General features: G+C 41.4%; 1 protein-coding gene across 1 annotated transcript in view; it reads right to left on the bottom strand.

The window, feature by feature from the left end:
• Positions 1-16945, bottom strand: part of nbeaa (neurobeachin a) — an 849844-nt gene that overhangs the window by 750438 nt on the left and 82461 nt on the right. The window contains exons 2-3 of the mRNA XM_043692709.1: positions 12279-12510; positions 1368-1468 (exon numbers count right to left, since the gene is read on the bottom strand). Coding sequence (XP_043548644.1) covers positions 1368-1468; positions 12279-12510 — 333 coding nt within the window. The remainder of the gene's footprint in view (positions 1-1367; positions 1469-12278; positions 12511-16945) is intronic.

Genomic DNA, 16945 nt, shown 5'->3' with positions numbered 1-16945 from the left:
TGACGGCGGATGATGGGCTGTACATGGAGATTGGTGGGGTGGTAGGTGGGGGCCAGTGGGGTTCTGTCCTGGTGGCGGTTGGAGGGGCGGGGTTCAAGGGCGGAGGATCGGGAAGTGGAAGAGATGCGGTGGAGGGCATCGTCGCCCATGTCGGGGGGGACATTGCGGTCCTTGAAGAAGGAGGCCATCTGGGATGTGCGTTTTTGGTACTGGTCCTCCTGGGAGCAGATGCGGAGGAGTCGAAGGAATTGGGAGAATGGGATGGCGTTTTTACAGGGGGCAGGATGGGAGGAGGTGTAGTCCAGGTAGCTGTGGGAGTCGGTCGGTTTGTAGCAGAAGATCATCAATTCAAGACTCACTCCAGGTGTAACAATCCAGTCTGACAGGGAAAAAAAAGTGGGGACTGCAGATGCTGGACAGAGTCAAAAAAGTGGCGCTGGAAAAGTACAGCGGGTCAGGCAGCATCCAAAGGGCAGAAGAGTCAACGTTTTGCGCATAAGCCCTTCATCAGGAATGAGACTTCAGTTCAGTACTACTGATGATAGCTTCTTTCAAGTGAGACATTAATCGGTCTCTCTCTCTCTCCCCCAGTCCCCACACAGACATCCATCCTAATCTGCCTAGTGGAAGCAACATACACTGTAACACAATTGCAAAGAGGTGCAGTGGATTAATCCCAGAAGTCTCTGCCCAATATTTATCTTGCAGTAATCATACAAATAGGTTGTTATTTTACCATTATTACATTACTTGTGTTCTGCACAAATTGACTGCCAATTTGTGACTGGCTATATTCAGGAAGTAATTAACTGGCTATATAGTGGTCATGAGATATGCTATATAAATCCAAGTCTTCCTTTTTACCTTTTCGGATGTGGAAGACAATAACTCAATCAAGGACTCTGGAAAAAGGGAATGTTGAAAAAAGGTGCTATTTTGCAATGTTATTTTCCTGAAGGGTGATGACAGCAAATTTGGAAGGGAAAGAGATGACATACAAGGCATCTAACATGGGCAATCACAAATTGAAGTTGCATGGTCAATAATGTAATAGGAATGCAATCTGGAGAGCTGCAGCTGGGTCTCTCGAACAAGATTTGTTTAAACAGGCCACAATGGAAGACCGAAGATAAGTAAGAGAATGATGTAAAATTAGAGTGGGGTTGGGGGGGGGGGGGGGGGGGGGGGGGGGCTGGTTTCCAATATTAGTAAACTTGTAGTTTACCCAGATTGGTAACTAATCATATGATATCAATAGAAGTAACACAAATTCTTGAGTTCCTTGCGCTTTTTGTTGGATTATTGTTACATGCTACTGCAAAACAAAAACTTGGTCTCACTGCATTAACATTGAATCTGGAGCTTACCCAAAATCCATTTTCTCCACGCAACATGCTGAAAAGCAGCTTGAGTTCCTTGACAGTGATGCTGTAGCTTGCTAAAACACCCAACATATCAACTAACAAATCTGTAAAGAAATTTTCCACCATTAATCAAGTTTTACATTGATACATTTATATTCTAGCATGTGAAAAACACAAACCAGAAAGCAACTTGAGAAATTAAAACAACAATGATTCGAATTACAATTCTGTGTCCTGTCCTTATTAAAGAAAACTTGTCAAGTTTCTATCAATTACTGATATTTACCTTTTTAACAGGTAAATATCTCATTTATTCCAGATTCATTGCAAATGTTTTTAGTAATTGATATTCTGGTATTCTTCTGCAATTCATATTAAATCAAGAAAAAAAGTAAATTTTACCAATCAATTTCATTTAAATGTTGATCTGAGATAAAAGTTAAGCTGTTTTATGACTCAAACAAATTCACACAGGTTCACATCATAAAAGATAATTACTTGAAACCTTTGGACTGGAAAGTAATAAAGAAAATTGAAAGGAAGATACTGTTTATTTTGAAAGACCACCTGGAGGGAACTTTTGATATTTTTGCATTAAAAATACTAAAATCACAAATAAATCCACAGATTGCAGACACAGAGGCCAACTACAAAACCTGGCTTTGAACGATTCAAGCAGTTAACATTAAATCCCACTGCTGGTTCTGCATCATACTATACGCAGTTAACATATTTTATTGTGTAGGCATACTTTGCACAATGTGTGATACACACACACAGATCTACCAATTAGTCAGAACTATTTAGTTTAGGATTTTGATTGTTTCGTTGACAAGTGCTAAAGATAATTCACTTTGTAGCACCTGCAGCTCTTCTACAGTTGAAATGAAATTGGAAGAGTTTTTGCCACTGTGCCAATCTTCACATGGGGCAGTTAGCATTGGTAAGTTATTGCACTCGAGGAAAGGAGACCACAGCCAAAAACAATTCCATTTCTGTTTACTGTGATCAATACCAACCGCAGATATAACTGGGCCATGGGATAAAGTCCTGCCAGCCAAACTTCACATTGCCTGACATGCCATTCTTTCACACAGTTATGTATCCTAAACTTAACATTTTTAATGAAACAATGGCATTAAGAAAAATAAATTTCATTATTCTTGATAATATATTGTGAGGCTTAAATTTTATTTTAATTTGGGTTACATTTTGACAAAACACAAGAATGACGAAACTTATTTAAAAAGTGAGAAGCTTCACTTTACACTTTTGTAGTTACTGGTTTGAACCAAATGCCAGTTATCAATCATTCTAACCTTTCCATGTAAGCCACAACAAATCACTCCATTGTCTCTTGGGTCATCATTAAGTGGCTCCAACACAAAGCCACATTGAATATGGAAGGGTTTTATCCACCCAGAGAGTGGCTTAACCACAAAAATTAAAGTAATGTTAGACATATTAATTTAATATAAGAATGCATATCCTTGGTGCTGCACAGTTAGAAAACTCAAATTTGCATGAAGCAAGCACATCATGCAATAAAGAGATTGAAGAAAAAAATACCATCGTTAAGGAAATGCATCCCAACTCCACAAAGAACAACTTCAGGCAACTAATAGAACTTTGCTTATATCCATCCTTGTAAATTATGCAATGGACAACTTCTTAAAAATGGACAAATAGACAGGAATTAAGAGGCAAAACGATAACATGTTACATGGTAATTGAAGTAAAAACAGATTGAAGTAAAAACAGATTCCATTCATTTTAAAATACAAGCAAATGTCTGATGTCACTATGAGTCAAATAAATATACTTCCATAATAATAATAATAATGTTATGGCATATACTGCGTACTGTTGTGTATTACAAAATTGTATCACATTACCAATAAATTGCCTTAATTATCCTAAATATTCAAAGTACTATATTACCAAACTAACTAGTTTAAAGATCATTAGCTATCACAATATGCTAAATTAATCTGCCTGTCCATTAATTAATCCTCAATCCATGTAGTATATTATTGCAATCCCGCAAATTCTAATTTTGTATAATAACCTCAAGCAAATCACCTTACCATTTTTTTTGAAATTCCAATATACTATATTTACTGGTTTTCCTTTCTCTATTGTACTAGTCATGTCCCTAAAATACTTAAAAGATTTATTAAACATTTGAGGTTAGCACTGCCAGGAACCCAGATTTGATTCCAACCATGAGTAACTGTGTGTGTGGAGTTTGCATGTTCTCCCCATGTCTGCAAGGGTTTCTTCTGATAGCCTATAGTTCCTCATTAACGCTATCCCTTCTTTCCTCAGGAAATGTCCCTGAATCTAAGGAATTCTGGAATATCAAAATCAAAGCATCCACCACATATCCCTTTTTTTGGAACAAGTTAAGCACAACCTATTCTTATTGTTTAGTTTGCTATGCACTGGCTATAAGTTTTCTCAACACATTTTTAAAATTCTACACACTGTCAGTGCATTTTTAACTTTTTATCATCCCACTTAATATTAGGGCAGTTGAAATTCCATGTCACTGTCCTTTAACACAGGACCAACAGTTGTCAGTGTTACAAATAACATACTCCGTGACTATAACAAAGGTAAACTATTCCTCCTCATCGGCTGATTCCATTTCTGTGTTAACTCATTTGCTGTTAAAACTCTCATTTCACATGCCTTTGTTACCTCTCCACTTGGCAATTCCACACTCTATAGGTTGATCTCCCATATTCAACTGCAGCATTGAAGTCGCAGGCTTTTTACAGAAGTACGCCATTGTCCATTCGGCTATGCCGATTCTCTGAGCATTTCGACTGAGTACGAAGCTACCACCTTTTCCTCAACCCTGTCAACACTGATGATTATTTAAATTTCAATCACCATCTTGAATGCTTCAATTTGACTGCCTCCACCAAACTTTCAGGCAGCTCATTCCAAGTGCAAAGGACTGTGCAAAAGAGATTTTCTCACGTCACACTTGCTCCTTCAGCAAAACTATGCCCCATGTTCTCAAACATTCATTTTTTTTTCAAGTGGGAACAGTTTCTCACCAGCTACTCTATCCAGACCCTTTGTAACAAATCTTCACTCAGCTTTTGCCTTGCCAAGGAAAACAGTCCCAATCTATCCTCATAATTGAACCTTCTCATCCCTAGAAACATCCTTGTTAACTCTTCTGCACTCTCTAATGCATTTATGTCCTTCATAAATTGCAGCGCCCAGAACTGTACACAATATTTTAGCTAAGATTTAATCAGTGTCCCATAATGTTAAGCATGACATCCCTCCTCCATATTCCACGCCACTATTAAGGTAGCACTCTCTACTTGCCCTGTAATTTTTAATGACAACTGTATATCAAAGTCTGTGCTCCTGAAGTACCCTTTAAAATAGTACCCTGTTTTACAACGTCTTTTGACATTCTTTCTATATCACATCATACTTTCCTACTTTGAACTTCATCAAACCATCTATTTGCCCACTCCAGCAACTTGTCAATATATTTTTGAAATTCTGCACTGTCATTCTCACAGTTTACAATTCTCCTGGGTTTTGTTTCATCTGTAAGCACAATCTGTGTCCACGTGGATTTTCACTGGGTGCTCTGGTTTCCTCCCAATGTCCAAAAGGCATGCAGATTAGGTGGACTGGCCATGCTAATTTCCCCGTAGTGTCCAGAGATGTGCAGTCTAGGTGAATTAGCCATAATAAGTGTGGAATTACAGGGATAGGGTAGGTTGGGATGAATGTGCTGCAGAGAATTGGTGTAGTTTCGATGGCAGAATGGCCTCTCTTCCTGCAATTTGGGGTTAGGTACAAAAACACTACAAAGAAAATCACATAACCCTACACAAAAGTAAGGTCAACATTTACTGTTACTCTTATGGCTCAGGCCAATATAAACTTAGGATGATACATTTCCCTCTCGTCTGAAATCCCTACAGTCACAAATGAGGTACCATTGAGTTATTTGAAGCCCTCCTTGAAGTCATGCTTCAATATATAGCTGTTACATATCTTTGCCATGTCATCTGCCCATTTGCCTTAATCACCAGACATCTTGCATTAAATAAATACCACGAAGCAGTGCCAAAATCCTCTGTTCTGTTTTGCCACCTTTCGTTTCCTCAGTTTTCCATTTCTGTCTACTAACTTTATGTCTATTTCCATTTATTCCGAATAAAATATTTACGTATAGACTTTCAAGAGACATGATTGTGCTCTTTAAATAATAAAAGTAATAGATTTGGTCTGTAGAAATAGATCAAACGAGCTGTTTAAGTGATATTGGACAAAGGTGCACAATTTTAAGTTACATAAACATTGCATAAGCTACATAATATATTTATTTTTCGAATTGTGACCTATGTAATAGGTTGCTAGCTCACGGCTTGAGTGCAAATTTGCTGAAAACGTTCAGAAGGATGTTAGATAAACTTCTGACTGAGGTCAATCTGATATATGTAGAAGGTGAGATATTAAGGAATGTAGTTCTGGAACATGGTTGATTGGGAAACTCTTCTGTGATCTACAGTGGCAGAGCTTTCTTTCAGCTTTAAGTTAGTTCTGAGCACATATTTCTTGGTTTCCTAGCCTCTCCAGCATAGATGCCTAATGAATAGGATGGCAAGTGAGATGCATAAGACTTGGATTGTATATGTTTCAACAAAATAATATGAAAGAGGCTTTTTCTATCCTTCATTCTTGTATATATCACATTGTGCTCTCGTGTGGCAACTGCAATTTAGGAAACATGAAGAAATAGTGGAAAAAGACAAATGTAAAAGAGGGAGGAGATATGAATGAGAGCTAAAGTGAGACAATTGATTACGATTGATATTTAAATGCATATGAATAACTAAGGTATCTTTTCAAAAGATGATGGGATAAATAGCCTATACCGTTGCCATTAAGATGGTATATAACTAATTCTCTGAAAATCTAGCTAAGAATGCAAGTTGTAAAGCATAGCAACATTCACAAGGATGAAACTGATAAGGGAGCAGATGGGGTTGCAGGGGCTGTAGGAGGAGGATGTTGGATGCATAGAGGCATAATAACACATCACACAGCTAACATAGCATCTTCAGAGTATGCATAGTACTGAAAAAAGGATGTGTTTTAAATGCTAACAAGTGAAGTGTAAAAATATTATAATCATACAGAAGAATGAAAACTATAAATCATCAGGCTAACTGCTTTTTGGAGATCTTGGTGGACTTCAACCAAGTGTGCCTCCCAGCATATCTTTGTAAAATAAAGTCAGTAATTTTATACCCAAGATTCAAAGCAGCAGGTAAACGTGAACATACAAAACAGGTGAAGTAGTAAACCATTTGATTCAAACCTTCTCCACTATTCAATGTCATGGCTGATGTGTTTGTCTTTTAAATTCCACATTATCAACCCCAATATCTCATATCTAACAAGAAACTACCCAATTTCATCTTAAAAATATTTAATGGCTCCACCTCCACCACCTTCGGAGGCAGTGTGTACCAAATTCTCACAACTCTCAAAGATTTCTGATCACTGTCCGAAAAGTGCGCCCCAACATAAAGACAGTACCACACAGTCATTCACTTAGTCATGACCATTCAGGATCTTATATAGCTCAATTAGCTCACCCCTCAATCTTGGAAACCCCAGTGGAAACAAGCCTAACCTACCCTCATAAGAAAACCTGCTCATTCTAGGTATTCAAGACAAAAAAAAACTGCAGAAGTTGGAATCCAAGTGGACTGGAAGAACACAGCAAGCCAGGCAGCATCGGGAGGTGGAGAAGTCAACATTTCAGGTGTAACCCTTCAGGGCTAGGGGTGGGTGTAAGGGAAGCTGCAAATAAAGGGGTTGGTGGCAGCAGGGTGAAGAAGTGGGAATAGGTGAAGGCGATGGGAGGAATGAATCCAGTAGGTGGCTGGGAGAAATTGAAGGGAGGGAGACGGGCTAGGAAGGGAGTTGGAGGAAGGGAAGGCAGATTATATGAAATTATCTGGAGAGCTCAATGTTGACGGTCTCCAGATGGATGTTTATGACAAACCCTTGGTCTCTCACTACTATCTGGACTACATGACCTCCCATCCAGTATCCTGCCAGGCAGAAGGATGAGGTGTTTTTCCAATGTGCGGTTTGGTTCGTTGTGGCAACAGAGAAGGCAAAGGATGGTCATGTCGGAAAGGGAGTGGGAAGGGGAATTAAAATGGGCAGTGACTGGGAGGTCAGGTCAGCCACTGCCGGTCCAGCCGAGATGCTCAGTGACCCGATCCCCTAATCTACATTTGGTCTCCCCGATCAGAGAAGACCACATCGGGAGAACCTGATGCTGTAAGTTAGGAAGGAAGAGAGGCAGATGAACCTCTGTCTCACCTAGAAGGACTGTTTGGAGCCATGGATAGAAGTGAGAAGGGTGGTATAACAGCAGATTTTGCATCTTTTCTGGTTGCAGGGCAAGGTGCCTGAGGGTTCGGGGAGTTGATGGGGAGAGTGGCACAAACCAGGGACAGTTGAAGGAAACAGTCCTTGTGGAAGGCAGAGCAGGGTGGGGAGAGGAAGAAATTCTTGGTGGAGGAGTCCACTTGGAGTGCACAGAAGTGTTCAAGGATCACGTATTGGGTGCGGAGACTGGTGGGATGGTAGGTGACAACAAGGGGAATCTGTCTTTATTACGTTTGTGGGGATGGGGGGTTTCGAGCAGTGGAATGTGAATGGAGTGTGAAGTGCCTAAGTCAAGGGGAAGAGGATGGAGTGGAGGTAGGACGAGATGAGCTCGGTGGGGCAGGAGCATTCGGAGACGATGAGGATGGAGTGGAGGTAGGACGAGATGAGCTCGGTGGGGCAGGAGCATTTGGAGACAATGGATTGATTGGGGCAGTTGGGCTTCTGAATCTTGGGGAGCAGATAGAAGCAGGCAGTGTGGGGCTGGGGCTGAGTTTGGAGGCAGTGGGGGTGGGGGGAACACTGGAGGAAATGAGGGCACGGAGTGTGCGACTGATAATGGCATAATGGGTTTCGGTAGGGTGGTGGGCAAGGGTGAGGTAGGACGTGGAATCAGAGTTGGCTTTGGGCCTCTGCAATAGAGGTCAGATCTCCAGACGGCCCCGCCTTTGTCAGTGGGTTTGATGGTGAACTGGGGTTTCATACAGAGCGGAGCGCTGCAAGTTCGGAGGGGGTGAGGCGGCTGATGTCATGTCGGCAGTCAGCAATGATTCTGCTGACAAAAACACTCGGACCAGCCTTGACTATCATCCAGCTCCTGCCTCCACTTCTGGCTCCACCCAGTCTGCCACCAAGACTCAGACTACATTTCCCAGGTTCACCCCTTGGTCCTACTGCCTACCTGCAGCCAGCCAGCACACGGGCTCTTCCCTCCACCCCCGAAATTTACCACATTCATTATCCCTCCGACCTCAAAATCTGAGGCCAAATGGACCATCTTCAAGGGCTCCTGGTCGTGCCCGTCTTCCCCCACCTCAACGAATTCCACACCCACCATAGTGTGGAGCTCTTCTTTGCGGTTTCAGACTCCTTGCTGCCTTCTTTGACAAAAACTCTCAACCTCCCTGAGGACCTCTTCTCCTGACTCCAACCTTCTTCCTCCTCCACTTGGTCAGCCCCCGCCAGCCTTGTACCCACCCTAAACCTCTTCATTGCTGACTGCCAAAGTGACATTGGCCGCCTCATATTTTTCCACCTGCCTCTCCCACACCAACCTCACCCCCTCCAAACGTGCAGCATTCCACTTTCTCTACACCAACCCCCAGTTCACCATCAAACCTGCTAACAAAGGTGGGGCAGTGATAGTCTTGAAAGCTGGCCTTATTGTCACAGAGGTCGACCGCCAACTCTCCGACACCACGTCCTTACACTCCATTGCCCACAACCCCACCTAGACCCATCATGCCAAAATCACTCGCACTGTCAGTGTCCTCATTACCTCCAGTGATCTCCACTCCACAGCCTCCAATCCCAGTCCGTCAGCCCCGCACTGCCTGGTTCTACCTGTTCCCCAAGATCCACAAGCGTAACTACCCCGGCAGGCCCATCGTCTCGGTATGGTCCTGCCCCACTGAACTCAATTCATCCTACCTCGACTCCATCCTCTCCCTCTTCATTCAGGCACTTCCCACCTACAACATCAACCACGTGTGCCATCTCTTCAGTAACTTCCAGTTCCCCGGCCCCCAGTACTTTATCTTCACTACAGATGTTCAGTCATTACAAACGTCCATACCCTACAAGAATGGCCTCCACACCCTCAGCTTCTTCCTCTCCATTAGATCTATCCAGTCCCTCTCCACCAATGCCCTCCAACTCACCAAACTGACCCTCACCCTTAACTTTTCCTTTAACTCCTCCCATTTCTTCCAAATGTGGAGTGGGCCATGGGCACATGGATGGGCCCCTGTAAAGAGGCCGCTGCGTCATTGTCAGCTATTACTTTTTAGATCAGAGTGGTGCTGGAAAAGCACAGCAGGTCAGGTAGCATCCAAGGAGAAGGAAAATCTTTGTCAGCTATGTCAAACAGTCCCTCTTCAGTACCTACACAGGCACTGTTTCACAACTCTTGGGCTGTTACATCGGTGACTGCATCAGTGCAGTGTCATGCACCCAGGTGAACTAGAGCAGTTCATAGACTTCATCCACTACTTCTACCCTGTCCTCAAATTCACTTGGTCCATCTTGGACACCTCCCCCCACCCCCCAATCCCTTTCCTGACCTATCCATTTCCATTAAGAAAGTGAGGACTGCAGATGCTGGAGATCAGAGCTGAAAATGTGTTGCCGGAAAAGCGCAGGTCAGGCAGCATCCAAGGAGCAGGAGAATCGACATTTCGGGCATGAGCCCTTCTTCAGGAAGGGCTCAAGCCCTCCTGAAGAAGGGCTCATGCCCAAAACGTTGATTCTCCTGCTCCTTGGATGCTGCCTGACCTGCTGTGCTATCCATTTCCATCTCCAGCAACAGTCTCCAGAAGGATGTTTACGATAAACCCATAGACTCTCTCAACTAACTGGACTATACCACCTCCTGCCCAGTGTCCTGCAAGAACTCCATCTCATTTTCCCAATTCCTCCGCGGCATCTGCTCGGACAAGGAGACATTCCATTCCTAAGCATCCCAGATGTCCACCTATTTTGAACAATATGCGTTTCCCTCCTCTGTCATCTAGACAGCCCTCCACTGCACCATCTCCATTCCCCATTCCACTGCTCTAAACGCCCCTCCCCATGCAATAAAGACAGAGTCCCCATTGTTCCTCACCTCCTACCCCACCAGGCACCACATCAAACACATCCTTAAAACACTTCCACCAACACCAACTAGATCCAACCACCAAAACATCTTCCCCTCCCCACCTCCCATAAGGACAGTTCCCTTTGGCAGTCCTTGGTATGCGCCACTCTCCCCAAGTCCCCTGAACCTCCAGGTATCTTCCCTGCAAAAGATGCAAAACCTGCCCAGTACATCATCCCCCCTCATCTCCATCCAGAGCCCCAAACAGTCCTTCCAGGTGAGAGAGGTTCACCTACCTCTCTTCCTACCTAGTTTACTGCATCAGGTTCTCCCGATGTGATCTTTTCTACATTGGGAAGACCAAACGTAAGCTTGGCGAATGCTTCACCGAGCATCTCAGCTGGACCCGCAGTGGCCGACCTGACTGCACAGTTACCACCCATTTTAATTCCCCTTCCCACTCCCTTTCCAACATGACCACCCTTGGCCTCCTCCATTGCCACAATGAACCAAACCACAAATTGGAAGAACACCACCTGATCTTCCACCTTGGCAGCCTACAGCCCAGAGGGCTCAACATTGAGGCCTCTAATTTTAAATAACCTCCCTCCCCCCGACTACCTTCGCAGCCCCTCCCCCTTCCAGCCACCTCCGGATTCATTCCTCCTATTAACTAACCAGGTCGTACCCTCTGCCTGTCTTCACCTATCCCCACTTCACCACCTTGCGTTTTCAAACCCACTTTACCTGCAGCTCCTCTTACACCCACCCACAGTCCTGAAGAAGAGTTACACCCGAAACATCGACTTCTCCACCTCTTGATGCTGCCTGGCTTGCTGTGCTCTTCCAACCTCCTGCTTTTCATTCTAGGTACTAATCTGGTAAACCTGCTCTGATCCCACATCCAAGACATTTACTTCCTTCTCTAACAATGCATACAACATTCATGATGAAATCTCAACAATGCTTTGTATGACTGAAACGTAGCATCCTTACTTGGATGTGCAATTTCTCTTGGAATAAAAGGATAGTATTCCATTAGCCTTCTCGATTATATGCTGTATCTGCCTACTAACTTTTTGGGACTGATGGACCAGAATAAATAAATTCCTATAAATCTTGGCATTCTGCAGTCATTGTCCATTTACATAATACATTGTCTTTTTATTCTTCCTGCCAAAATCACACCGGGAAATGAAGAATTTACAGAGAAGGCAAACGAGGCATTCAATGAAAAACCAAAAAAAATTACTAATTGAGTGAAAACCAATTCATGGAGTGAAAAAATAAGGAGAGAGAAATTAAGCAGAAAAGAGGTTTTCAGAAAGGTGAACTGCAGATGGATGCGAGTGAAAAGCAAAAGTAGAGGAAAGTAAGATTATACCACAGATAAAGGACAGAGATTATACCACAAATCTTTAAAACTCAAAAATATCTCCGTCAAAAAATCACTGACTTTTGTCCTGCCAATTTATTTTTCATTGCAATATCTCCTGATTAAACATAAAAAGGAAAACAGTATATGTGACATCACAAAATGAATCAAGTGATTCAATCTCTGGGCCCAATTTCAACCCATTCAAACCCAAGCACTTAGAGATATCAAATTGAGCCCTACATTTTAGCAGATTTAATATTATCAGCGTGACTTAAGTAATGATTACCTGCTATCATGTCATCCACTTTGCTCATTTTTAATAGCACTTGTTCAATGAGGCCAACCTCTGTGCTTGCTTGAAGGTTGCGTACACTCTTACGCAGAATGGCTGTGAACATACTCCAAATCTCAGCCTGGCAGGTGACATCACAGTGTTCAAGAAGTTCTATCATACATGCTATGCTCTCCTCATCCTGAATGATGAAGTTAATTTCCAAGTCAAATTCTCCACCAACTAGCTGTCAGAGGGATGGATAAAAGAAAAAAGAAAATTTTTTTTAACAGTTTCATTTAAAATTGTACAGTTTCAAAAATATTTAGATCAGTCTATTTTAACTGGATTCAGGCTGGAGTCCAACACCAGTAAGCTTATCTAGTAAACAAAATGAGTGAGGAAATTTCAGTGCTGCATCTAAACTGTACTCTGAATCTGGAGATCACCAGGTTATCTGTGAAATTAGTAGAAGCATCATAAACAAAAACAGAAATTGATGGAAAAGCTCAGCAGGTCTGGCAGTATCTGTGGAGAGAAATCAGAGTTAACGTTTTAGGTCCTGAGAACACGATTACAACCTGTGTACTCCCAGTTGATGAAAACTAAAACAAGCCACAATGCCAACCAACAATCCTTCCAGCAAATTAAACATGTGAATCTCGTGGGGGTAAAAAGGGACTCAAATACAATAACCTATTGGCTTTCAAAAATAAAAATAGAACTTGTTGGAAAAGGTCAGCAGATCTGGCATCTTTGGCGAGAAATCAGAGTTCACATCTGAAGTCACTGAAACTGAAACATCAACTCTAATTTCTCGCCACAGATACTGCCAGAACTACTGAGCTTTTCCAGCAATTTTTTTGTTTTTTTTTCAAAACAGCATTCACAGTTCTTTCAGTTTTTAACTTATTGACTTTCATGCTTAAGATCCAATAATGGATATATCCAAATGAGTATATCCAAACTAGGAAACAACGTAATAAGAGAAACAAAAGGAGATGTGAAATAAAAAAATTGAGAACATTAAAAATATAATTATAACAACAAAAATCTTATTGTCTTACAATGTAAAATGCACTAAAGAAATTCCTATGATAATAAAAGCTAATAAGAGTTAAAGACTGGTTTTGGACTCATTATCAATGATTCAGTGAAAAGCAACATTGACATTGGTGAAATTACCTGTTTCTATGTTGTATTTCTTTTTCAATAGAATTAACAATTTCAATAAATATTACCTTTCATCAGAATCATTCTGATGTCTGTCCGGAGTTGCTGCCTGACTTTGTGTATTTACAGCATTTTCAGTTATTATTTTACATTTCTAGCTTCTGAACTACTTTTATTTTGCACCTGTGACTCATTGCTCGTAGAAGGTACATCAACAAGACTATCTATTCTCCATCCACATGCTGCCCATCAATGCCCCTGCCTCACTCATCTGCAAGTTAAAAACCCTCATTCGTGCCTTTGACACCTCCAGATTTGTCAAGTCAACATTCTGCCTAGCTTGTGCTAAATCCTATTTATGTCACACCATTTTCTGACCAAAGTGACTTTTAATCTGGTGACAACTCTATTTTAAAATTCTCATACTTATGTTCAAATCCCTCAGTGTCCCTCTTAAAGGCTACAACTTTTCCAGTCATACAGCAGTTTGGTGAGAAAGGGGCTTTAAAAAAAAATTTTTTTAAAAATGATGAGTTATCATAATGAACAATAACAAGAATTTGGATGCAAAGTTTCAACATGACAGTCACATAATTAAGCTTCACTGATGGTGTAATGTAACATGCTGAATATTGTTTGCTTCATTGATTGATAAATTGTCGCAGCTCAATACATTAACTACTGAGTCTGCAAACCTCCCACTTTCTCCCAAACCAGCATAGCACCTTTAGTTAAGACATTTATTGTTTTCTTCAGTGTTACATCTGACAATTGTAGTAAAATGACAAATAAACATTCTGCAATGTGCTGAATATCTTTTACAATTTATAGATTCATTGTCGCCAAATTTCCACCATCTATTCAGGAATAGTCTTATTTGCTCCAAAATTAGAATTGCACTGACGATGGCTCTATCTGGCAGGGCCCTTGGGGAATTTATAAACTATTGTTATCCCAATTTAAAGTTGAGGAGCATTAAAAGCGGTGTTCATCAAAATCTGCCAATTGTAACAACATGTGTAAGTGGAGTCACAGGTAGACAGGGCAGTGAAGGAGGCTTTTGGCACACTGGCCTTCATCAGTCAGGGCACTGAGTGCAGAAGTTTGGCAGTTATACAGGATGCTGGTGAGGACGCATTTGGAGTGTTGTGTTCAGTTTTGGTCAACTTATTATAGGAAGGATGTTATTAAACTGAAAAGAGTGCAGAAGAAATTTACAAGGATGTTGCCTGGAATTAAGGCTCTGAGTTATAAGGAGAGATTGGACAAGCTAGGATGTTTTTCTTTAGAGCGTAGGAGACTGAGGGAGACCTTATAAAGGTGTATAAGATCATGAGGGGCATGGATAGGATGAATGCACTCTTTTTCCCAGGGTTGGGGAACTGAGGACTAGAGGACATCAGTTTAAGGTTAATGGGGAACAAATAAAATGGAACCTGAGGGGCAATTTTTGTTCTTACAGAGAGGATGATGCGTATATGGAATGAGCTGCCAGAAGTGGTTGAGGAGGGTACATTAACAACATTTAAAAGGCAGTTGGATAAATATATGGATAGGAAAGGATTGGAAGGATATGGGCCAAGTGCAGGGAAATGGGGTTAGCATGGATGGACATTTTGGTCAGCATGGACCAGTTTGAGCCAAAGAGCCTGTCTCCATGCTGTAGGACTCTCTGACTGTGTGGTGGATCAATGGTGAGGATCACAACTTACATGAAATCATGGAGCAGCGAGAGAATGGTCATTAATTTCTGCCAGTTGAGTATTGAAAGCCTTTAGAAGGTCAAAGGTGGCATGCATAAAAATTACCATTGCTCTCAGCATTTTTCTTGGACTGGTCTTAGTGTACCTCTTGATTCATCAAGGTCCAATGCACCCCGCTTGTATTTCAGTGATTTTAGTTTACTAGAAATGTTCTTATTAATTTTAGCCTGACATTGTACAATCACATTTTTCACAAATATTGTCACAAGAATTTTGCAATCAATTCAGTGCTAAGATTGACTACATACGAGTTTTGCACAGGGTTCTTTCTTTCAATAGAAGAAAAAAAATCAGCTCATCTCTCCAGCTGACGAGTGTTTTTAGGATGATATTCATGTCAACCATTAAAATTGGGGATTTTTCAGCACAGTCAAGATAAACTAACTATGAATAAACAACAACAGTAGGCCATTCAGTTCTTTGCGCCTGCTCCAGAGCATGGCTGATGTGATTTTAACCTCAACTCTACATTCTACTAATCTTTCATTTTCTTGGTAATCGAGGATTATCTACCTCTGCATTAAAAATATTTAAAGATTCTGCATCTACTGCCTGGTCAAGTGTCCTCAGGATCTTATCTGCTTAATTTAGTCACTTCTGATCTCCAGAAGTCTGTGCTGGGGCCTCAACACTTTATAATTTGTATGAATGATTGGACCAAAGAATGTACGCTAAATTTACCAAATTGACCTGCGAAGAGGAAGAGGACAACTCCCTTGACCCATAAAAGTCAGATCTCTGCCAACTGATCCAACTTACTCTGGATTGTTGTATGCCATTCACTACTACAATCCTGAACCTTATGATCCAAAAGACAAAGTATCAAATCTTTCCTCAAGTCTCAAGCTAAGGTGCTGTTTCTTCAGCTTATACTGAACGTCATGGGAACACTACAGCAGCTCATGGACAAAAAAAGTCTGAATGGAAGTAAGATGAAAAAATTGAAATGACTCGTAACTGGAACCTGAAGGTATTAGTTGCTCTGCAATGTTATCATCCAAAATACATTTAAGCAACAACACCACATAAAAACTGTATGACTCATCAGAACTCAATGGACTCACAATGCTAACTTGGCTTTTCTCTCCAAAGAGGCTGCCAGATCTGAGCAACACCAAATCTTCAGTTCAGCACTTGACAGTCTGCTGGACTCAACAGAGTTCAAAAACTTTAAATCGTAACATCTGTCTTAATCTTGCTCTGTGCTTGTGCTTCTTTCTCTTTGCTTTGCTGGGTTGATCTTTATTTTCTTTATCCTTATATGTAGCAATTCACTTCATTTGGACATATCTTTGGATCTTCACTATGTGCATCAGTGGATTCTAACTGGTTTGTGATGAAAATTATCCTAGTGTGCCATGAAACTTTCTGTAAAGCTAATAAAAATCCATGGAAAACAAGCAGTTTCATCTTAAAAGCATTCTATTCAACCAAAATTCCAGCTCAAAACTGTTGAAAAGTAATCAAATTAAGAGAGTGGAATCAGTCTTTAAATTCTGAAACGTGAACATTCTAATTGCAAGTGGCCAAAGGTCAAAATTGAGGTAGTGTCATACAGCACGGAAGCAGACCCTTCAGTCCAACTCATCCATGCTGACTAGGTTTCCCCAAACTAATCTCCTCCCACTTGTCTGCATTTGGCCCATATGCCACTAAACCTTTGCGATCCATGTACTTGTCCAAATGTCCTTTAAATGTTATGACTGTACCTACATCTGCCTCTTCCTCTGGCAGTTCACTCCATAT

Source organism: Chiloscyllium plagiosum, chromosome 6 (assembly GCF_004010195.1).
Source record: "Chiloscyllium plagiosum isolate BGI_BamShark_2017 chromosome 6, ASM401019v2, whole genome shotgun sequence".
Taxonomy (NCBI): domain Eukaryota; kingdom Metazoa; phylum Chordata; class Chondrichthyes; order Orectolobiformes; family Hemiscylliidae; genus Chiloscyllium; species Chiloscyllium plagiosum.
This window is presented reverse-complemented; position numbering and strand designations above follow the sequence as displayed.